The sequence below is a fragment of the Typopeltis vanoorti genome, chromosome 21 (assembly GCF_054136105.1).
Source record: "Typopeltis vanoorti isolate ZY-2024b chromosome 21, IOZ_Tvanoo_1.0, whole genome shotgun sequence".
Taxonomy (NCBI): domain Eukaryota; kingdom Metazoa; phylum Arthropoda; class Arachnida; order Uropygi; family Thelyphonidae; genus Typopeltis; species Typopeltis vanoorti.
The window spans coordinates 58,680,287-58,704,851 of NC_143569.1; the positions used below are offsets into that span (position 1 = coordinate 58,680,287).

At 35.8% G+C, this 24,565-nt stretch overlaps 1 protein-coding gene across 1 annotated transcript in view; it reads right to left on the reverse strand.

The window, feature by feature from the left end:
• Srp68 (signal recognition particle 68) overlaps positions 1 to 24,565 on the reverse strand; it is a 156,687-nt gene that overhangs the window by 67,505 nt on the left and 64,617 nt on the right. The window contains exon 7 of the mRNA XM_090411049.1: positions 8,183 to 8,422. Coding sequence (XP_090267175.1) covers positions 8,183 to 8,422 — 240 coding nt within the window. The remainder of the gene's footprint in view (positions 1 to 8,182; positions 8,423 to 24,565) is intronic.

The following is a 24,565-nucleotide window of genomic DNA, read 5'->3' on the forward strand; positions in this document are numbered from 1 at the left end:
TTTGTTTCAGTCACCCCTATTATGTCGATGGTACTTATCTAATTCCTCAGCTAGCTCCATTTCTTTGCCATTCAGGCTTCTTACGTTGATAGTACCGATCTCTAACTCTGGTGATTTTGAGTTGGGGTTTATTTTCAGATTTGTTCCAGTAGCTGACTTTTCGCTGTTCGCCCTGGTTCCCTGGCAAAAACAACAGGGGCCTTGTTTAACCGGGCAACGCCCCAGCCAGCATGAAATTTTGTCATGTTGTACCATCATTCTATATTTTGGTTTACCCAATAAGAATACAATTTGGTCGGCTAAATCCCAAATTGCCAGCCCATCCTCGTTTGTTCAGTATCCAAGTAGATACCCAACAGGGTGCACCACGAGAAGGTGAGGATTGGACATTAGGTCAGAAGCCCTGGTCGGTTCTCCGCATTCCTTTAAAGGCTATGTGGAGGTCTCCTCTGAGTTATACAGCTTTGACCCCTTAAGCACCCCCTGAAGTTTACGTTTACCCACATAACTCTACTGTCTTCCAATCCAGAAGTTTATTTTCATGCTCGGTGATGAATGCTATCGCTACTCCTTTCTTTCCCCGATCATTATTGCCTAAAAATAGCATCCAATACGTATTATTTAGTAATATTTCACCTGTTTTTGTCTTTGTCTCAGTAATGCCATGTGGTACTTTTCTTCTACCAGTTCAATTTCCTTTCTATTAATACTCCTTAGATTGATGGTTCCTATGTTCAGTTCTTTTAATGTTGGGTTTATTCTTCTTCTTCTAGATGCCGTATTGAAGCATGTTCCAGTAGCTGACTTTTCACCATTTGCACTGGTTCCCTGATGAAAATGGCAGGAAAAAAAAAATTGTCTTGAAGTAAAAAATGAAAAGGATTACCATATATTATCGCATATAATGCGATCCACGTATAATGCGAACTAGAAATTTTGTTTGAAAACTAGCTCTAAAATGCCATGTCCACGTACAATGCGATCTGTTAATCTTGTTCCATAACATTATAAATAATACAAGACGAATTAACGAAAGAAATATTTATTTTAAAACAAAATGTCAAAATACAATACGAATTAACGAAAGAAATATTTATTTTAAAACAAAATCCTTTAAATTCTTCTTCATCTTTTGAATTGTCAAACATTTCATTTATAAATTCATCTGTAGGGATTGCATCATCAGTGTAGCAGTTGTCGTCATCGTCCTCATGCTCTCCAATTTGTTGTGTGTCATCGTCCTCATGCTCTCCAATTTGTTGTGTGTCATCCTCGCTTTCGTATATGACGTGATCTTCGGATCCATCTATTGAATTACTTATTCCACATTAAGAAATGAGCGTTGAATCATTTCAGATGGTATTGAATCCCATGGTTCTTTAACTCAGCTGGTGACTAGGGTGATCTCAGGCTTCTGAAAATTCCCACCCTTTGTCATCTTCACCAAACCAGATGACATCCATTCTCTCCATTTTTCACGTAAGTGATCTTTAAATGGCTTATTCAAGCTGACATCAAGCGGCTGCAAAATGGAAGTTAGATCACCCGGTATGACTGCTAGGTCTGTACATAGCTCACGTGCTTTCTCTTTGCCTGTGTTAAATGCGCCCGGAATATCCCAGACTAGCATGCTTTGTTGACGTAACAAGCTACCTGGACGTATGTTCCATACTTGATCCAGCCACAATTGTTCACCTTCTTCATCCATCCAACCTTTCTGATTGGCACGAACAATTACACCTGGTGGAAATTTCATATGCTTCAGAATTTTCTTCCTTTTAAATATCACTGTTGGCTTTAATTTGGTTCCGTCTGCCATGCATGCTAGAACAACGGTAAAATGCGTTTTTTCATGTCCCGTTGTTTTTATGAAGACACCCTTTTCACCAACTGAGTTTACTGTTCGATTCCCAGGCATATCAAAGTACATGGGCGTCTCATCCATATTACCAATTTGGGAAAGTTTGTATCCGTGACACTTCCGTAATGTTATGATAAATTTATGGAAGGACTGCACTTTTTCTTCAAGCTGCTTTGGTAATTTCTGTGCAATTTTTGTTCGGTGTCATAATGTTAATGCTTTGTGTTCCATAAATCTGTTGCACCACCCAGGCGAAGCAAGAAAAGATGAAATACCTGGTGTGTCCATGAATTTACCATTCTTGAGTTGTAGAGCTCGAAAACGAATTGCATTTCTTGTTACTATAATGCCATCTTATCGTTGTGTCAAAATCCATTCATTTAGCTCTTCTTCGAGTTCTGGAAAGGATGCTATATCTCCACGATGGGCACATTTCGTTTTGGGGACTTTTTCAAGACTGTAAAATCTTTTTTTGCTTACGCCAAAGTCTAATATTACTCTCTGCTACACCAAATTCTCTCATAGCAACACTGTTATTATGTTCTTCTGCAAACTGCACGACATGCAATTTAAATCCTGCTTCAAAAGATGAACGCTTACGTTTCTGTTGGCTCATTTTCAGGCTAGGTTTGTTTAACGAATAATATTTAAAATGAACTGTGGTTAAACCGATATACCTAACTGTGCTCTATCATTCGGCGACGGAGAGCGCATCGTATCTGCGCATAATGCCAGTAATGTAAGTAGCTTTATGTGCAGATATGATGCGCGCTCGGTCGCCGAATGAGTGGGTCAAGTAGATTTGTTGCATAGGTATTAGGTAGTATATATTGTGTGTGCAAATCTAATTAGATGTTATATTTTTTAGGATCCGTATATAATGCAAATAGTCATATTGTCACATTATCCAATTCTGATATTTGTCCACAAGTCTACCTGAAGTTTTCTACAGTCAAAGAAGTTCATCTTCATATTTAGTTGAAAGTTTTTTCACTTGGTTATACTATAAGTTAAAGATGTCACAAAATAATATTCTTGGTTTCATCCTTTATCCAAGTGTAAGCAAACAAGTAGCCCAGTCGTGAAGTTACTTCACATGCAAGCTTTATTCTCTTACACTTGGGTAAAGGATGAAACCAAGAATATAATTTCTTGGCATCTTTAACTTCATGTTTAGTGTTGAACACAACAACAACTTCTCTTTCTTTCTCTGATCACTGCTGTCTGAACAGATCTTATTATTATTTAGAAATGTTTTGCCTATGTTGGTCTTAACTCTCAGTAATACCAATTATGTCAACACATTTCTGTAATTCTTCTGCTAACTCTTCCACTTTTCAACTAATGCCTCTTATGTAGTGGTTAAAAAGGTGGTTCTCGAGTGGTTAAAAAAAAAAAAACAGCTTGAACACAGATTCGTATATTAGAACATTATATATAGAACTTATCTTCTTAATTAGCCTATTAACCATTTAATTCATCAAAAGTGAGACTTCAAGATACCATTTATAACAAAAATTAATCACACTAGTGCAAGTATGTATTTCAGGTCACAACATGAAATGGCATGAAAAAACAGTCCAGATTTTTAATTATGTTGAGTTCATGGATGAAGTAAGTGCTTTTGACTGTTCACTATTCTCTTCCCCAATTAAAAACAGCAGGGACTTTGTTTAACCAAACAATATGTCAACTAACATAATGCAGTCAACTTTCACTGTAGTAAACACTGCTATAACAAACCTGCTCTCTATAAAAAAAAAAAAAAAAAATGAAAAGTCCTGATCAAAGTCTGATAAGTACAATCCTATGCAGAAGGAAATTGTTATAGTAAACTATCCACTAACTATTCTTGTAATCTCTACATGTTTGCTAGTAACAGGTGACTATATGATTATGTGTAGTATCATAGTATACATTTGGTCTTAAGTCGATACAGAATTCATTTGGATAAGCCAAGTCTCAAACTGCTTACTTATCCTATTTGTCAGAATCTAAATGGATAATTAGTAATGAGGTTCACAATGGGATGGCAAGGACTGGACAATATCTGCAATATCTATAATTTTCAACTATAGTCAGTTCTCTGTAAGTTCACAATTATCTTAAGGGGTCACTTTAGACCCCTTAAGTGACCCTCATAAAAGCTAACTGACGTTTAATTTCCAATATTAAACTCGGCCCTTATCTAGAATGCTATATTCCTAAATAAATCCATTGCAGGTCTTTAGGACTAACTAAATTAAATAACTGCTGAAATAACTTTGGCCTGGGTAATTAAGATGCATATATATATATGTATATATATGACAGAATGATCATTGCCTCGGTTAACATACATAGTTATATGAAAAAAATTGAATGACTAGAACCGAGATTTGATTAAAAAGGTTTTAATATAAACACACTACTAGTTTCGGCCTGTAACAGCCTTCTTCAGGTGACATTATAAAAGAAAAAACACTAAACATTGAGGGTTAAAAGACTATGAACATCATAGACAGTCTTTATACATAATTAGCATTAAAACGTTGTAGTTGTATTTGAAGCTGTTCTTTCATTTGTTGCATTGTTGAGAGAGTGCGTGCTTGCTGCATCACGTGAACGCCAGTACATGATTACAGCTGAATGACTATCAGGGAGGTTGTAGCTCAAGTTGTTATTTAGATGAACAGGATTGAAGATGATTTCTCTCGATTCCACAATTTTTCTCTCTATTTCGTCACTGCAACGGAAGATGTTTGTAGATTTTTCCCAGCAGACTTTGTGACTTTGGTTATCATCATTAGGACCAGCCGAGAAGAGGATATGACTTGATAATGCACTTGCTCGCTGTCTCTTGTAAGTAATGTCTCTCATGTGTTCTTCCATACGCATTTCGACAGATTTGTCTGTCTGCCCGAAATAAGGAATATCGCAGTCACATAATATTTTATATACGCCAGGGTATTTGAGCTGATGATGACAAGGTTTTGGGTGGCTAATTAAGGAACGGATCTTTGGAAGTGGAGTGAACAAGGTTCTGATATTGTATTTTTTTAGAACTTTTGCTAATTTATGTGAAACAGTACTTATGTAAGGAATAGATATATTGCCTTTGAATCTATTTGTTTTTTCTGAGTGATGTCTGGGAGGATTAAGAAGGAATTTGTTAATGATTTTCTTGGAATATCCATTAACTTCGAAAGAAGTTTTCAGATGGTTTATTTCTGTAAGCAATTCATTTGGATCATCAAGAAGAGAACGGGCTCTATGTCCCAAGGTGGAAATTATTCCAAGCTTATGAGGAGGGAAATGATGGGATTGACTGTGCAGATATCTGTTGGTATGTGTGGGTTTTCTATATATCGATATTTTTAGTTTATCAGCAGAAGAGCGAGTCAGTTTGACATCAAGAAAAGGCAAAGAATTATCCGTTTCAAGCTCAGCAGTAAACTTAATACTTTGATGTCGGCTATTGAGATGTTCGAGGAAAACCATGGACATGAATCCCTTATGGTTTTCCTCGAACATCTCAATAGCCGACATCAAAGTATTAAGTTTACTGCTGAGCTTGAAACGGATAATTCCTTGCCTTTTCTTGATGTCAAACTGACTCGCTCTTCTGCTGATAAACTAAAAATATCGATATATAGAAAACCCACACATACCAACAGATATCTGCACAGTCAATCCCATCATTTCCCTCCTCATAAGCTTGGAATAATTTCCACCTTGGGACATAGAGCCCGTTCTCTTCTTGATGATCCAAATGAATTGCTTACAGAAATAAACCATCTGAAAACTTCTTTCGAAGTTAATGGATATTCCAAGAAAATCATTAACAAATTCCTTCTTAATCCTCCCAGACATCACTCAGAAAAAACAAATAGATTCAAAGGCAATATATCTATTCCTTACATAAGTACTGTTTCACATAAATTAGCAAAAGTTCTAAAAAAGTACAATATCAGAACCTTGTTCACTCCACTTCCAAAGATCCGTTCCTTAATTAGCCACCCAAAACCCTGTCATCATCAACTCAAATACCCTGGCGTATATAAAATATTATGTGACTGCGATATTCCTTATTTCGGGCAGACAGACAAATCTGTCGAAATGCGTATGGAAGAACACATGAGAGGCATTACTTACAAGAGACAGCGAGCAAGTGCATTATCAAGTCATATCCTCTTCTCGGCTGGTCCTAATGATGATAACCAAAGTCACAAAGTCTGCTGGGAAAAATTTACAAACATCTTCCGTTGCAGTGACGAAATAGAGAGAAAAATTGTGGAATCGAGAGAAATCATCTTCAGTCCTGTTCATCTAAATAACAACTTGAGCTACAACCTCCCTGATAGTCATTCAGCTGTAATCATGTACTGGCGTTCACGTGATGCAGCAAGCACGCACTCTCCCAACAATGCAACAAATGAAAGAACAGCTTCAACTACAACGTTTTAATGCTAATTATGTATAAAGACTGTCTATGATGTTCATAGTCTTTTAACCCTCAATGTTTAGTGTTTTTTCTTTTATAATGTCACCTGAAGAAGGCTGTTACAGGCCGAAACTAGTAGTGTGTTTATATTAAAACCTTTTTAATCAAATCTCGGTTCTAGTCATTCAATTTTTTTCATATAACTATGTATATATATACATATATACACACCTTATTATAATAAATGTTTTTTTTTCTACCAAGCTTGAAGCCTTGTGAGGCTGCCCTTTACAAAATTGATTAAATACATAACATGTCCAGGAGTCCAAGGACCCATGTCAAGAGGTAATGCTAAATGACAGATGGTAGAGCAACCATCTATTTACACCTTTCCACAGAGGGATTTTTTTTCCCATGTGATCTCTGACCAATTTGCCTGTTATGAAGGATGAAAATCCTACATTTCTGAGAGAAAAAACCCTGCTATCTCTGTATGAGACCAGCTAGCTAACCTTCACTTTAGATTGCTATATGGCTAGCTCACTTTTCAACTGAAAAGTGAGCTAGAGATTTTTCTTTGATGACAAAATTCGAAACCAGGTCTTTCTAATCAAAAGATGCATGTCCTGCCATTCTTCCATGAAGGACCTGCTTCAGAGGCAGGCTCTTTATATATATAGAATAGAGGCTGTTTATAGATGTGTGTGCACACATGTACATAAATATACATAGGCTTATGCTTTGCATGATGAGTTGTAGAATATTCTCCCCCCCCTCCTTTCAAGATATTGGGACACACTTCATCACAAGTAAATCATTAAATCATCAAATATGTGTGAGGTATTATTTGATGCAATACAAAATATGCTTTTATAAGTTACAGAATTTTTGTACTTTCTTCTTTTGTGGATGTAATTTTGTCAATTTCACTATCTGTAAATTAATCCCTTGATTCCGAGCAGTTAAAAAAAAATCAACTTGCACACAGATTCATATATTAGAACATTATATATAGAACTTATCTTCTTAATTAGCCTATTAACCATTTAACTCATCAAAACTTCAAGACACCCCTTATAACCAAAATTAATCACACAAGTGCAAACAAAAAGTGAAAAACATTTTCTCTGCACTGCTTCCTTTACATAATTAAATAATTTCAACAATATACAATTTTTATTCTTTATGGACAACCACCTTCTGGAATTGTAACCTCTTGCCTCTAGCAAAACTTCAGTTCCTACAAAAGGAAGGCTCTTCTCCTCTCTTAAACAGCTGACTCTTCGCACAAGTGCGAACAAAAAGTTTGTTTGTACTTGTGCAGCATCCGTTATCTTCCACTTCATTTCTTTGTACATTCTCAGAAATAACTGCTCCAGCCCACAACTATCACAGGTTTCAGAGCTGTATTTAAACAGCAAAGTTTTATTTCACAGTGCAGCAAAGTTCGTAAATTAACTTTGCAATAGCAGAAATTTTTTTCATTTCACAAGATTTAAATACTGAGGTGAGTTCACTTAATCATCTCCATAATGTGAACATACACTGGTAATTTAACACCTCTTGTAATGGCATGTTGAAATTATATTATAATAATGTGATGAAGTATATGAACACAATTATACACTAAGTTTCTGATCTAAATAAACCAGTGGACCAATAAAAATAATTACATCTCAAACTATCTTGCCTGTCACATATCATGTCAAACAAAAATTTAACATTATAAGATAATACCATTGTGAAGTGCATAACACTGAGTTAATTTTTCTTTTTTTTTCAATTTTTTGGGATAATTGAATTTTAATATGAATATCCAATACACCTTTTTTCATACTAAGTAAGGTGGGAAGACAAAAGTGAACAGTAAATTAAAAAATAAAGACTTATCAAATTACCTGTTCTGATTTCAAGTCATCACGTAGTACTTGGAGGGCATCTTTACACTCTAAAAGTAACCGTTCAAACACAGCAATTTTAGTCTCTGTGTCAGGAGCCTTTTTTAATTCTGCTTCGGACTCTTGGACATTCAATAAAAATAATCTAACTTTTTCTTGACGAACTGGAACAGAGCGACCCAACCATGAAATCTCAGATAGAGTAACAGCTTGTTTTTCCCGTGTCTGAGCTATTAAATTCTGAAGTAGGAGGGAAAAAGATGAAAATCTGTAAGGTTTAATTCAAATTTATTATGGATAAAATATAATAAATGAAGTAAATATAATTAAGTAAACATACAATAAATATTATTACCTAACACCTTCAGGGAGTCCAAAGACTCATTGAGAGAGGGCATATACTCTACAGCTCTCCATCTCCACCAATCGCAACTATCTTCATCTACACTAACGGCATCCACTGCCGACCACCAACACTAGTATTTTCACAGATAATCACAAACATCCATGCCCATGGTGGGATTCGAACCCGCAGCCTTTTGGCTGGAGAGCGGATACACTAACCAGTAAAAACAAAATACAGAAATTATACTCTGGAATAATTTTATATTCTATTCTTATTTTTAATACTCTAGTATAATTTCTGTATTTTGTTTTTATGTGAATCCTACTCGATTGTAGTAAGTCTATCATACATTAGTGCTGTGAGTAGCCTAAGGATTATATACTCTGGAAAACCATCCATAGAGAAAAATTATTATCATCATTGGTTCTAGAACTCTGTGCAGGGGATTTGGCCTTCTTCAGAAACTTCTGTCAGTCCTCCTTGTTCATTGCTAAAATTCTTGTTGTTTTTCATTCCAAGTCTTATATCTTGTATCACTCATTCCCATCTCAATTTAGGTCTTCCAATTTACCTTTTTGCTTCTGGTCAAACAGTGAATATCTTAATTGTCCTCTTAGATGTGTACTGGTACATTAAATAATTTGTATAATTCATGGGTTTAAATTACAGAGCAATTAATATCAGGGGTGGTGATTATAGTATTGGAAAAGTTGGTTAAGATTAGTCAGGAATGGGTAAATAGGAATATGATTCTCTATGGATATAATATGGTTTAGAAAAGGCAGTTTTCTCTTAGTAATTTACTCATTTATTATAATAAAGTGAAAGCTGGGGTGGATGAGAGAAGTAACCACATCCTGATTATCACTGAACTTTTGTTCAATTTATACATCAATGATTTGAGAGAAATATTCAGTTATTTGCTAATGATGCCATATGGGAAGAGCAATATTTAATAAAGGTGATTGGAGATTTTGGATGCTTAACACGTTCGCTGCCAACTACGAGTATACTCGTAGTAGGTGAACCTGCTTCACAAGCCAGCTACGAGTATACTCGTAGGACGCTTACCGCCGGGAACGAGATTATTGTAGTGACCTAGAAGAAGCCAAAATGCTTGGCTTGTGGGGCTAGCATCAAAACTGTGTATTCTCATAGACCGTATATGCTCCGTACAAGCCAACTACGAGTATACTCGTAGGACGTTTACCTCCGGTAACGAGATTATCGTACTGACCTTGAAGAAGGAAAACTGCTCGGCGTAGGGGAACAGACCATGCCAAAGTAGCGTGGCAGCGAACGTGTTAAGGATCAAAGCTGTATAACTGTAAAGAGACCTCCACATAGCCTTTAAAGGAATACGGAGAACTGACTAGGACTTCTGACCCAATTCCCACTTTGTCATGGTGCACCCTATTAGGTATCTACCTGGATACTGAACAAACGAGGATGGGCTGGCAATTTGGGATGTAGCCAATCAAATTGCATTCTTATTGGTTAAACCAAAATAAAAAATGATGGTACAACATGATAGAATTTCATGCCAGCTGGAATGTCGCCCAGTTAAACAAGCCCCTGTTAGTTTTTGCTAGGGAACCAGGGTAAACAGCAAAAAGTCAGCTACTGAAATAAATTCTGAAACACATCCCAACTCAACATCATCAGAGTTCAAGATTGGTACTATCAACATAAGAAGCCTGAATGGAAGAGATGGAACTAGCTGAGGAATTGGATAAGTATCAGATTGACTTAACTGAGGTGACTGAAACAAAAAATACAAAAACTGGTGAGATCTTTCTGAACAATAAATACAAAATGTTATATGCAGGCAATGACAATCAAGGAAAAGAAAGAGTAGCTATAGTATTCAACACTAAATATGAGGCTAATCTTCTTGCAGGCAATATCAAGTAGAGTGACGTGGGCAATATTAGAATGGGGAACTGGACAATGAGACTTATTTGCACGTGGTCCCACAGTAGGTTCTACTAAGGCAGAAGTGGAGTAATTTTTTGAGGCTTTAGAGAAAGCAACTGACAATGAAAAAGGAAAAGCTGATCCTTGTTGGTCATCTAAATAGCAGAGTAGGTAATTATGGTCAGACATACAAAATATTTTGGGAAAATTTGGAGAAAAGAGTGAAGCTAATAATAATGGCAAATACCTGTTGGATTTCTGCTCAGGACATGAGCTGGTTATTACCAACACAATGTTCCAACATAAAAATGTGCACAAATTCACATGGAAAGAGAGGCAAGGAATAAGAAAAGTCTCACTGACTATGTTATTGTTAATAGTGATGTTTTCTGCAGAACACTAGAGTGTAGAGAGGATTTGAAATTGGAAGTGATCACCATTTAGTCTTGAGCAGGATAAAATTGAATTTCATGTTGAAAAGAAGAATGTGAAAGCAAGCAAATAAAAGTTGAGCAGCTCTCAGATGTGAACTGTAGACTAAAATACACAAAACATTATTCAAGAAAAAATGAAAGAGTTTGAGAACAGCAACCAAATCTTGGGGATTCAGTGGCAAGCCCTGAAGAAAACAGTGATTGATTCAGCCAGAAAGGTATGTGGTGAGGTTGTCTGTATAGAAAAGGATAGAAAAATCAGAACTCCATGGTGGACACAGGAAGTTAAAGATGCAGTGAAGGAAAAGAAGAAAGCATATCAAAAGTTCCAGGCAAATAAGTTAGCTTGTGCTCTTAGAGAATACAGGGACAAATGTAAGAAATCTACACACTGTGAAAAACTAGCTAAACAAAAGTCATGGGAAGACTTTGATAAGAAGATAGAAAATAAATGTCAAGAATGTAGCAAGATATTCTGGAGATTGTTTATGAAGAAGCTGAGAAATGAAAGAAAGAGCGCTGCAAAAGGAATTAGAGATGATAAAGGTGATAGGAAAACTGGAGAAAAAGATATGCTTAATGTATGGAGCGATTACTTTGAGAAATTGCTAAATAAAACAAGCAGTGACAGCACAGTGGTAAAAACACTCAACAGACATGCAGTCGGGAATACATATGCATACTCAAAATAGAAAAAGCCATCAAAAGCCTTAAATGTGGAATGGCAGCTGGAGCATATGCTATTCAAACATAAACGCTCAAATATGTCACATAAAAGTTTTGCAGTGGCCATAGCGAATAATTACAAGGGCTGGTCAGTGTGTTTACATAATTCACCAATTTTAACTCTCTCACACAACACAGCTTGCACATTGTAGAGCTCTTGTATCCATCTATATATATATATATAGTGAGTGACAGGGAGAATAAAATGGGGGGGAGGAGTGTTATTGATGATAGCTGATGAGCTACAGCCAAGGAGAATAGAAGTGGAACTGCAGGATAGAGAAAAGAGCACATTTGAGGCTATTTATGTGAGATTGAGACTAGCAGAACAAAATATACAGTTGGGTGCTGCTATAGACCAAGTGATGGAATAGTATGCATAAGCAAATAGAAAAAATGAGTGGAAGGAGGGCAATTATTATGGGTGATTTCAGCTATGATAACATTGATTAGAAGGAGGAGAGGACACATGGGAGGAAGGAAATGGATTTTATGCGATTATTAAGGGATAACTATCTGTGACAGCATGTAGTGGAAAATACTAGAGGTCAGACAGTGCTTGAACTAGTAATTGCATCTGAGAAATCAGATGCAGGCACATGAATGTAACGAATATGACCACACTGCCACCAATTGGTGAGAGTGATCATAGGGAGGTGGCTAAAGGTGTAGAATTTACAGTTAAGACAGGGTACATGTGGAATTATCAGGCTGGTAAGTATGACAAGCTTAGGAGTTTGATAGGTTCAGTGCTATGGCATGTAAAACTGCAAGGGCTAGATGTTGATAGTGCATGGGAGGTAGTTAGGAAGTGTTTGCATGAGGCAATGGCTGACTGTATACCTAGAGTCCGAATAATAAATCAAGTAGGGGTTAAATGGATGAATAACACCATTAAGCTTGAACTGCAAAACAAGAAACAACTATGAAGGGAATTTAACGAGAAAGGTGACCTGCAGGCACATGAACGGTATAAAGTGCAGGCCAGAAGGGTAACGAGTGTGGTAAGAGAAGCAAAAACAGATTATGAAAGAACATTAGCCATGCAGGCTAAAGAGAATCCCAAACAGTTTTTTCGATATATTGCAAGTAAAAGTAAAAATGTATATGGTAGAATGATTTTAAAGAATGCCGATAGTAGGGAGGCAACCAAATCAGTTGATATAGTTGAATTACTGAGCGAGCACTTTGCAAGAATATATCATCCAGGTGGTGACATTGCAGGAATGAAAGAACCAATAGGTTATACGGGAATTGTGGTGAATGAAGTGAAGGTGAGGTCTATTACAAAACCTCAATGTCAATACATCTGTGGGATTGGATGATATACCAGCTCGTGTTGTATGTGAAGCGGCTAAAGAATTATCAGTGCTCTAGACCATTTTGTTTAATTTGAGTCTCGGGTCGGGGTTTGTCCCGAAGGGGTGGAAAGAGGGGAAAATAGTTCCACTGCATAAAGGAGGTTCCAAGACAGCTGTTGTAAATTACTGACCGATTAGCATATCAGGAATCGTTGTCAAGGTCTTGGAGAAATTAGTCAAGAGAAAAATACAGGATTAGATAGATGAAAATGGGATACTGTATGGGGGGGACAACATAGTTTTGTGAAGGGTAGATCATGCCTCAGTAACTTGCTCATGTTCTATAACACAGTGACAGCTGAACTGGATAATGGTAATGGGTTTACCATGATTCTACTGGACCTTGCTAAGGCCTTTGACAGGATACCACATGGAATTTTAATCAGTAAACTGCAGCATATGGGGATGGATATAGGGTTGATGAGATGGATAGGAGGGTGGCTGATGGAGAGATATCAGAGAGTGGTTTATTCAGGAGTTGAGTCCAAAAGATGGCTTGTGACTAGTGGTGTGCTGCAGGGTTCTGTTCTTGGACCACTACTTTTCAATTTGTTCATTAAAGATATAGGAAAGGATCTGAGAAGAAGTGTTCACTTGTTTGCTGATGAAGCAAAGTTGGGTAGAGCAATAGTGAGTGCACAGGATGTCAAAATTTTGCAAGATGATTTGGATAGTTTGGAGGACTGGGCTAAGGAAAATGGATGTCGATTTAATGTGGCAAAGTGTAAGGTTATGCATTTTGGGATGAAAAGATTAGCAGCAGTATATCACATTGGTGGAACCATACTCCAGGAGATTGATGAGGCCAGGGATTTGGGAGTGTTGGTTGAAGTTTAGCGGGCACATCGCAAAAGTGGCTAAATCAGCTCATCAAATCACTTGGTTGCTGAAAAATACTTTAACAAGCAGAGACAAACAAGTTATTGTTCCTTTGTATCGAGCTTTGATATGACTCCATTCTAGACTACTGTGCCCAGATATGGGTGCGAGGGTTTCTTCTTGATGGAGAGGATCCAGAGACGAGTGACCAAGATGATAGCAGGTCTATGGAATGAACCTTATGAGAACAGGTTGAAGATTTGTGGGTTGCAAAAATTGGTTGATAGGCAGAAAAGGGGTGACATGATTGAGACATTCAAATTACTGAAGGGGTTTCTATAAGATTAGTTCAGAAGATATTTTTGAGAATAGGACTGGTGGCAGGAGGACTAGGGGCCATACATGGAAGCTGGGTAAGAATGTGGTTAGCAAGAGTGTTAGAACTAGGTTTTTTACTTGGAGAGTGGAATAAGCTGCCAGAGTCTGTTGTGGGTGCTATGACTGTGAATGAGTTCAAGGCGAGGTATGATAGATACTGTGTGAATGTCGAATAGTTGTTCTTGACATGATGTTAATTTCCCCCTCGATGAGTCTGTTGACTCCTTGGAGTTGCCCGAAATAATAATAATAATAAATAAGGAATACACCAAAATGTGAGAATTACATTTTGGTGTATTTCCAAAGTAGAGAAATGAGGAATTTAAGTAGAAACATTAAGTAGAGAAATGAGGAATTTCTCTACTTAATATTTCTGTAGTATTCATTAAGATTTATGCAAGTATATTTGATTGTGAAAGAGAAACTTGGAGAACAAACTGGGGTCAGACCAAATAGACATTGCCAGGATCAGATTGTCACTTTAAGACAAATAGTTGAGAATGCATGAGAATATAACTAGAATCTGTATTTAAGTTTTGTAGATCTGGAAAAGACATATTATGACAGAGAAAAGTTGTTCAAAGCTCTATAGTTATATGGTGTTAATATGACATTAAACAATGCATAGTTTATATTTCGGTTGTAAGTCAGTAGTCAGAATCAGCAAAAAAGAGAACAAAGGTAATGAAAATAAGCAGGAACATTGAAAACTTCAACTGAAACTTGAATAAAGAACTTATAGAAAAAGTAAAACATTTCCACTATTTATGTAAAATTTTTAGTAAAGATGGCAAAAGCTGGTATTGTAGGAAGTCAAATGAATAATTTTTTATGGAATAAGAGAGAAATTAATCAAAATACTAAACTAGCTGTATACAAGACAGTGTTCAAACCAATTTTAACTTATTCACACAACCTGGCTTGCACATTAAACAAATTAATACAGCAGGCACAGAAACCAGCAATGTACACACAAGGAAATAATTAAACTGAAGTTACTCTTTAAGTATCAAATACTGAAACTTCGGTTTCGTCAAAAAAGCAATCTGTCTGTTACTTGAAGTTGATGACAACTCTTTTATTCAGTTTCTTCTAACTTCATAATTCATCAATATCCAATGACTGAAAAACTGGTTTTCAGAGAAAACAAGTGACTCATGCAAAACATGGTTTTGTTGGGAAAATTACAAAGATGAACCTTCAAATGATAACAAGTTAGTACAAAAGACTATGAACAGATTATGTTTAAAAAAAAAAAAAAAAAAAAGTTGAATATCAGCATAAGCAGTATTCATTAAGTATGACAGATGGATATTTAATAGACAAGCTTAGGTATTGAACATTATCCAATAATGGTTTTGATAAATAAAAATTTACAAACAGATTAATGGTACTATTATGGATACCCCATCCCCTTAGTTAACTTTAAAACGGAATACTTCACAAATAAAATACTTGCACTACATACAGGCCCTTGATATAGTTACACTTTGTTAACAATGTGTTAACTATTTGAACCTATGTACAGGACACTTTGGATGCTTTTGTTACCTACCTAAACAGCCAACACCCCAAAATTCACGTCACAGTAGAAAAAGAAAAGAATCAACTATTTTCCCCACCTATCTTTCAGATGATTCACAATCTTTTTCCATTTACAGAAAGCCAACACACACAGGAAGATAGATATCTACATAAACAACCACATCATCATCATCCAGCCCAGCTATATGGTATTCTAAACGCACTTAAACACATAGCCAGAGCAATTTTGTCTGATGATGCTGCTCTGCACTTCTAAGAAAATTCCATCTCATAGTATATCCTGGAGTGTATGGTTCCTTGTAACTCTGACTTAGCCTACTATGGACAGACAGGAAGATCTGTTAACATCCACACAAGAGAACATAAATACATTCGCTACCATAATTATGGCAAGTCTGGATTAGCAGACCAAACCTTGAACACCCCTTCAAACAGGATTGGCTGGAAGAAAACCAATGTGCTGTATAAAAGTTGTTACAGATCAGAAAGATTATTTTTTTAGAGTTAGTCATGGTTATAAAGTATTCTCCTAACTTGAACAAGTATGGATGCATTAATTTGTCAAACATTTGGGAGACTTATCCTAAGATCAACTACTATATAACTGTAATGCTTTTTTTTTTTTTTTTCAACATTAGAGGGTGCCAAATTAGAACTGTTTCGCTTACTCATTATCACATGTAAACTAACATGCTGTCTTGTGCTATGAAGATGTGGTTTGAAATCCAGAAAAATATAAGCAGTTAAACATTTTTTTAATACATAATTTAGTTTCAATTGGTACTTTAATGCCATTAAAAATAAATCATGGACAGACAGATATGAAACACATTTTGATCACCATACAAAATTAATGTTGGCAACTTGAATGCAAAATTAAAGTGTTAGTAAGGCATATTCCGGTAATTGGACCACATTTTTTTTATTAAGCCAAAAGCAATAAAGAAATAAAACCCGACAAGTTTCGTAAGTCGTTTGACTTACATCTTCAGGGGTAAAAGGTAAATGAAAGTTAAAACAACAAAAAAGAGACATTAATAGTTCATACCAGACAGTTGCAGCCATCTGACAGTTCATAAAATTAAAAAATCAGAATGCAGATTCAAAGCAGTGCTAAGTTTAAACAATGCTGGATGATGCCATGTTTTCTGTTGTTCACGAACATAACGTCCGAGGTCTGACTGAGGTATATTTTTTATCAAAGCTGAACAAACTTGGTGTAGAATTAAGCCTTGGTTTTTATTGCATTATGTTAGAATTCTAAGCATGTTTGCAGCTTCTTTAAATTTCCTTATGTAACAGTTTTTTTCTATATAAGACATGCTTGTTTTCTGCCAGAGTACATTGTGGCAAGTGGAAGTGATATGGAAAGCTAGACCTGATTTATGTTCTCTTCTGTTTTGTACATCCTTTTGGTGTTAGTTCATGCATATTTCCCCAGATCTTCCTGTCTATCCTACGTAGCAGATGCCGCAAGAAAAATAAATTTTACAAACACCTGGTTTTTTTAAGGGATGATGTGGAGGTTACGGGGGATATAGATATCTTGAAACATTTTCCAAAATTTCAAGATATCTATTTTGAAATGTTTTAATTAGGCCTATTTTTTGCAAAGGGTGGTGGTGGTGTGAGACTACATTAAGAAATCATCCTGTGTTGGTGGGTTTTCTATATATTGAGAAAGAAAGTTTATTATGTTTTTCATTGACTTCTAATAGGATGTCAAGAAAAGGAAGTTTTCTAAGTTCTTGTTCTAAAGTAAATTTTATATTCTTATGTAAATTATTCAGGTAATCTTTAAAAGCAATGAGTTCATCTGTTGTTCCTGGCCAAATAATGAAAATATAGTCTACACAGCGTAGCCAAATTTTTGATTTTTATAATAATTGATTCAAGCATTATTTTCAAAATTTTCCATAAATAGGTTAGCTAAAGCTGGAGAGAGGTAAGAGCCCATAGCCAATCCTTCTTTTAGTTCCCAAAATTTGTCTTTATACATGAAAAAAGTATTATTGATACAATGTTTATAAAGATCTACGATGTCCGGAGGAAAGAGGTCTTCAAGGAGATTCAGTTTCGTTTCTTGGAACATTTGTAAATAGGCTGATAACGTCCAAACTTGCTAAGTTGTCTGAAGGTCCAATGTAAATAGCTTTTACATTCTCAATAAAATGTGCACTGTTCTTGATGAAAGATGTTTTTCCTATGTGAGGTAAAATCATGTTAGTGAGATGTTTTGCTAAATTAGAGGTCAGAGAGTCTCTTTCATACACTATCGGTCTTAAGGGAATACCTATCTTATGTATTTTTGGTATACCATAAATTGTTGGAACTAATGGATGTTTTGATTGTAGAGTTCTTTTAAGTTCTTCAGTCCAATTAGGCATCTTTTTAATTAGATCATTGGTTTTATTGTGAGCACGCCATGTGGGATCTCTGTCTAAAGGTCTGTAGGTATTAGAATCTTCAAGAAGAGTTATCATTTTATTGTTATAATCTTCAGAGTTCAAACCTACTGTTGCATTCCCTTTATCTGCTTTGATTATAACGATATTTTTGTCTGATTTTAGTTCTTTGAGGGATGTGTATTCCGTGTAAGGAAGGTTCCTTTGAGGTAATTTGCTTTGCAATAGTAATGCTGTGCTCTGTATGCAGATGAGTTAGATGTATCACCAGGTAAATTTCTTATTCCTTTTTCTATTTGAGCGATTATGTCAATTTTTGGTAGGAAACATGGTGTTAAGGGAAAGTTTAAACCTTTCTTGAGTAGATTTTTTTTCGGTTCTTGAAAGGACTCTTGAAGAAAGGTTAATAACTACTTTGGAATAATCTAGGTGTTTTCTTTGTTTTTGTTTTTCATGAGATGCAAGTTAAATTTTTTGGTTAAAGTATGCTTCTTCCTATCAGAAATTGCTGCAGCTTTGTTATATGTGATGGTGTCTATGTTGTTCCACAGGTCGGACTGTAGAGATGCGGCTAACTCATTATATAGAGAAAATGTATCTAGGTTAATTTGTGGTTAATTCTGATCTAGTAGCTGAAATCCTTTCTCTCAGAATCGCTAGTTCCATTCTTCGGATAATTCTGTTAGATTTATTTGTATGGAATGTATGCTTCATTTGGATGAACTTGGGTACGATTTCGTTATCTCTGCACTGGATTAAGAATATAAGACGGTTGATGAAATTCAGTTGTTTAATACGTAATTTCTCTAGTTGCATAACTTTACACCATGAGCATTTAATTGTAAGTGGAGGTTTCTGTGGTTTAGAAGTTCATAAGGCATATTCTGATATTCTGGTAAATGGACCACATTTTTTTATTGGGTCAAAGCTGTATAACTGAGAGGAGACCTCCACATAGCCTTTAAAGGAATGTGAAGAACCGACCAGGAATTCTGACCTAATGTCCAATCCTCACCTTCTCGTGGTGCACCCTGGAGGGTATCTATTTGATTACTAAACAAACGAGGATGGGCTGGCAATTTGGGATTTAGCTGACCAAATTGTATTCTTATTGGTTAAACCAAAATAAAAAATGATGATACAACATGACAAAATTTCATGCTGGCTGGGGCGTCGCCCGGTTAAACAAGGACCACGTTGTTTTTGCCAGGGAACTAGGGTGAACAGTAAAAAGTCAGCTACTGGAACAAATCTGAAAACAAACCAGAACTGAACATCACCAGAGTTAAAGATTGGTACTATCAACGTAAGAAGCCTGAATGGCAAAGAAAGGGAGCTAGCTGAGGAATTAGATAAGTACCAGATCAACATAATAGGAGTCACTGAAACAAAAAAGACCAAAACTGGCGAGATCTTTCTGGGCAATAAATACAAAATGTTATATTCAGGCAATGACAATCAAGGAAAAGAAGGAGTAGCCATAGTAATCAACACTAAATATGAGACTGATCTTCTTGAATGGCAGTCAGTCTCAAGTAGATTAATGTGGGCAAATATGAGAATGGGGAACTGGACAATGAGACTTATTTGTGCCTATGGTCCCACAGAAGGTTCTACTAAGGTAGAAGTGGAGGAATTTTTTGAGGCTCTAGAGAAAGCTACTGACACAATGAAAGAGGAAAAGTTGGTCCTTGTTGGGGATCTAAATAACAGAGTAGGAAGTGATTGTCAGATATACAAAAATGTTTTGGGAAAATTTGGAGAAAAGAGCAAAGCTAATAATAATGGGAAATATCTGTTGGATTTCTGCTCAGGACATGGACTGATTATTACTAACACCATGTTCCAACATAAAAATGTGCACAAATTCACATGGAAAGAAGAGGCTAGGAATAAGAAAAGTCTCATTGACTATGTTATTGTTGATAGTGATGTTTTCTCCCTGGTGCAGGACACCAGAGTGTACAGAGGATTTGAAATTGGAAGTAATCACTATTTAGTCTTCAGCAGGATACAAATGAATTTCATATTGAAAAGAATAACATGTAAGAAAGTTTTAAAGCAAATAAAAGTTGAGCAGCTCTCAGATGTGAACTGTAGACTAAAATACTCAAAGATTATTGAAGAAAAAATGAAAGAGTTTGAGAATAGGAATCAAACCTTGAAGATTCAGTGGCAAACTCTGAAGAAAACATTGATTGATTCTCCCAGACAGGCATGTGGTGAGATTGTCTGCAAGGATAAAAAAAAAAATCATAACTCCCTGGCGGACACAGGAAGTTAAAGAGGCAGTGAAGGAAAAGAAGAAAGCATATCAAAAGTTCCTGTCAAATAAGTCAGCTTGTGCTCTTAGAGAATATAGGCAAATGCAAGAATGCTAAACACTGTGTAAAACTAGCTAAACCAAAGTCATAGGAGGACTTTGGCAAGAATATAGAAAATAAATATCAAGAAGGTGGCAAAATATTCTGGAGGTTGTTGAAGAAGATTAGGAATGGAGGAAAGAGTGCTGTAAAAGGTGTTAGAGATGATAAAGGTGACATGAAAACGGGAGAAAAAAAGATATCCTTGAAGTATGGAGTAATTACTTTGAAAAACTGTTAATGAAACAAGCAGTGATGACAGCACAGTGATAAAAAAACACTGACCAGGCATGCAGTCAGGAATACATATCCATACTTGAAGTAGAAAAAGCCATCAAAGGCTTGAAATGTGGAAAGGCAGCAGGAGTAGATGATATTCGACCAGAAATGCTGAAGTATGGTGGTATAAGAGTCTTACAGTGGCTGCACTGCATAGTTCAGAAAGCCTGGTCAAAGGGACGAATTCCCGATGATTGGAGTAGAGCTCTCATAGTACCCATATATAAAAAGGGAAATAAAACTGAATGTGAGAATTACAGAGGTATTTCCCTACTGAGTGTTCTTGGCAAGATCTATGCAAGTATACTTGAGAAACGGTTGAGAAGAATTGTGGAAGAAAAGCTTGGTGAAGAACAAGCTGGATTCAGGCCAAATAGAGGCTGTCAGGATCAGATCTTCACTTTACGACAAATAGTCGAGAAAGCATGGGAATATAACAAAGATCTGTATTTAAGTTTTGTCGATTTGGAAAAGGCATATGACAAGGTGCCAAGAGAGAAGCTATTCAATATGCTGCAGTTATATGGTGTCAATGGGGCATTATATCAAGCAATACTTAGTCTTTATTTGAGTTGTAAGTCAGCAGTTAGAATTGAAGAAAGTACAGGAAGGTGGTTTAATGTTAAATCTGGTGTGAGCCAAGGATGTACATTATCCCCTCTGTTATTCATTATCTATATGGATCACATTATGAAGGAATGTGGTATTAAACCTGATATCAAAATTGGAGATGTTAATGTCAGCTCTTTGGTTTATGCGGATGATGTTATACTTCTAAATAAATCCGCTACAAGTCTGGAAGATTCTCTGACTAAATTGAATAGCTGTTGTAATAGATATGGTATGAAGGTCAGCAATAAAAAGACAAAGACAATGAAAATAGGCAGAATCATTGAAAATGTCAACTGTGTTGTGAATGGAGAACCTGTGGAACAAGTAAAACATTTCAGCTACTTAGGCACGATTTTTACTGAAGATGGTAAATTAAATATAGAAATAGACAACAGAATCAGCAAAGCTGGTATGGTGGGAAGTCAATTGAATAAATTCATATGGAATAAGAAAGAAATTAGTCGGAACACTAAATTAGCTGTATACAAGACAGTGTTCAAGCCAGTTTTAACTTATGGATCTGAGAGCTGGGTCAGAAGTAAAACACTTGACCAAAGACTAGAGACCGCAGATATGAGAGTCCTGAGAAAGATTAGAGGCGTGAACAGATGGCATCAATGGTAATATCATATTAAAAATGAGGATATTAGGAAAGAACTTGACATTGTCAGCATCCAGGAATGCGTTAGCAGAGCTAATCTCAGGTGGTATGGTCACTTAAATAGAATGGGAGAGGAAAGATTAGCAAAACAAGTGTTCTCTGCCAGGTTGGCAGGAAAACGATCCAGAGGAAGACCAAGATATAGGTGGATTGATACGGTACAAAGTGCCTTAGATGATAGAAATATAAGATCTACTAATGTTGGAGTCTTGACAAGTAACAGACTGATCTGGAGGAAAATTGCAGATAGGAAGTTAATAATGATGTAATTTTTTTCATGTAGTCCTATCATATCCTGTACACCCCTTGAGGGTACATGGCAGGAATTTGATGATGATTTTTTTATTAAGCTAAAAGCACAATAAAGAAATAAAACCCGACAAGTTTCACGAGTTGTTTCACTTACATCTTCAGGGGTAAAAGGTAAATGAAAGTTAAAAAAACAAAAAAGAGAAATTAATAGTTCATACTATACAGTTGTAGTCGTCTGACTGTTCATAAAATTAAAAAATCACAATGCAGATTCAAAGCAGTGCTAAGTATAAAGAATGCTGGATGATGCCACGTTCTGTTGTTCAAGATCATAATGTCTGAGGTCTGACTACGGTATATTTTTTATCAAAGCTGACCAAACTTGGTGTAGAATTAAGCCTTGGTTTTTATTGCATTGTGTTGGAATTCTAAGCATGGCAGCAGCTTCTTTAAATTTCCTTATCTAACAGTATTTTTCTATATAAGGAATTATATAGAATATATAATTCCAGATGCCATGCTCACAATAAAACCAAATGATTTAATTAAAAAGATGCCTAATTGGACTGAAGAACTTAAAAGAACTCTACAATCAAAACACCCATTAGTTCCAACAATTTATGGTGTACCAAAAATACATAAGATAGGTATTCCCTTAAGACCGATAGTGGATGAAAGAGACTCTCTGACCTCTAATTTAGCAAAACATCTTACTAACATGATTTTACCTCACACAGAAAAAACATCTTCTTTCATCAAGAACAGTGCACATTTTATTGAGAATGTAAAAGCTATTTACATTGGACCTTCAGACATCTTAGCAAGTTTGGACGTTATCAGCCTATTTACAAATGTTCCAAAAAATGAAACTGTGAATCTCCTTGAAGACCTCTTTCCTCCGGACATCGCAGATCTTTATAAACATTGTATCAATAATACTTTTTTCATGTATCAAGACAAATTTTGGGAACTAAAAGAAGGATTGGCTATGGGCTCTTACCTCTCTCCAGCTAACCTATTTATAGAAAATTTTGAAAATAATGCTTGAATCAAATATTATAAAAAATTTGGCTACGCTATGTAGACTATATTTTCATTATTTGGCCAGGAACAACAGATGAACTCATTGCTTTCAAAGATTACCTGAATAATTTACATAAGAATATAAAATTTACTTTAGAACAAGAAGAACTTAGAAAACTTCTTTTTCTTGATATCCTATTAGAAGTCAATGAAAAAAAATAATAAGCTTTCTTTCTCAATATATAGAAAACCCACCAACACAGGAAGATTTCTTAATGTGGCTTCCCACCACCACCCTTTGCAAAAAATAGGTCTAATAAAAACCCTGAGGGACACAGCTTATAATATTTCCAGCACAGAATAACAGAGAAATGAAGAATTGGAATATTTAACACAGATCCTCAAAGAAAATTGTTATGAACCAAAGACTATCAAAAAAATCCTCCACACACCTCCTAGAAGCATCTCACAGAAATAAGATTTCAAAAACGCCATCACGCTTCCATATATCAAGAATGTTACAGACAAGATGGCTAAATTACTAAACAAACATAACATCAAAGTTGCCTTTCTGCTGCTGGAAAAAATTTAAAGATTTCTATATCCCCCGAAACCTCCACATCATCCTTTAAAAAAACCAGGTGTTTATAAAATTTATTGTTCTTGCGGCATCTGCTATGTAGGAAAGACAGGAAGATCTGGGGAAATACACATGAATAAACACCAAAAGGATGCACAAAACAGAAGAGAACACAAATCAGGTCTAGCTTCCCATACCACTTCCACCGGCAACAATGTACTCTGGTAGAAAACAAACATGTCTTATATAGAAAAAAAACTGTTACATAAGGAAATTTAAAGAAGCTGCAAACATGCTTAGAATTCCAACACAATGCAATAAAAACCAAGGCTTAATTCTACACCAAGTTTGTTCAGCTTTGATAAAAAATATACCGTAGTCAGACCTCAGACATTATGATCGTGAACAGCAGAACGTGGCATCATCCAGCATTGTTTATACTTAGCACTACTTTGAATCTGCATTCTGATTTTTTAATTTTATGAACAGTCAGACGGCTACAACTGTATAGTATGAACTATTAATTTCTCTTTTTTGTTGTTTTACCTTTTACCCCTGAAGATGTAAGTCAAACGACTTACGAAACTTGTCGGGTTTTATTTCTTTATTGTGCTTTTAGCTTAATAAAAAAATGTGGTCCAATTACCAGAATATGCCTTATGAACTTCTAAACCACAGAAAC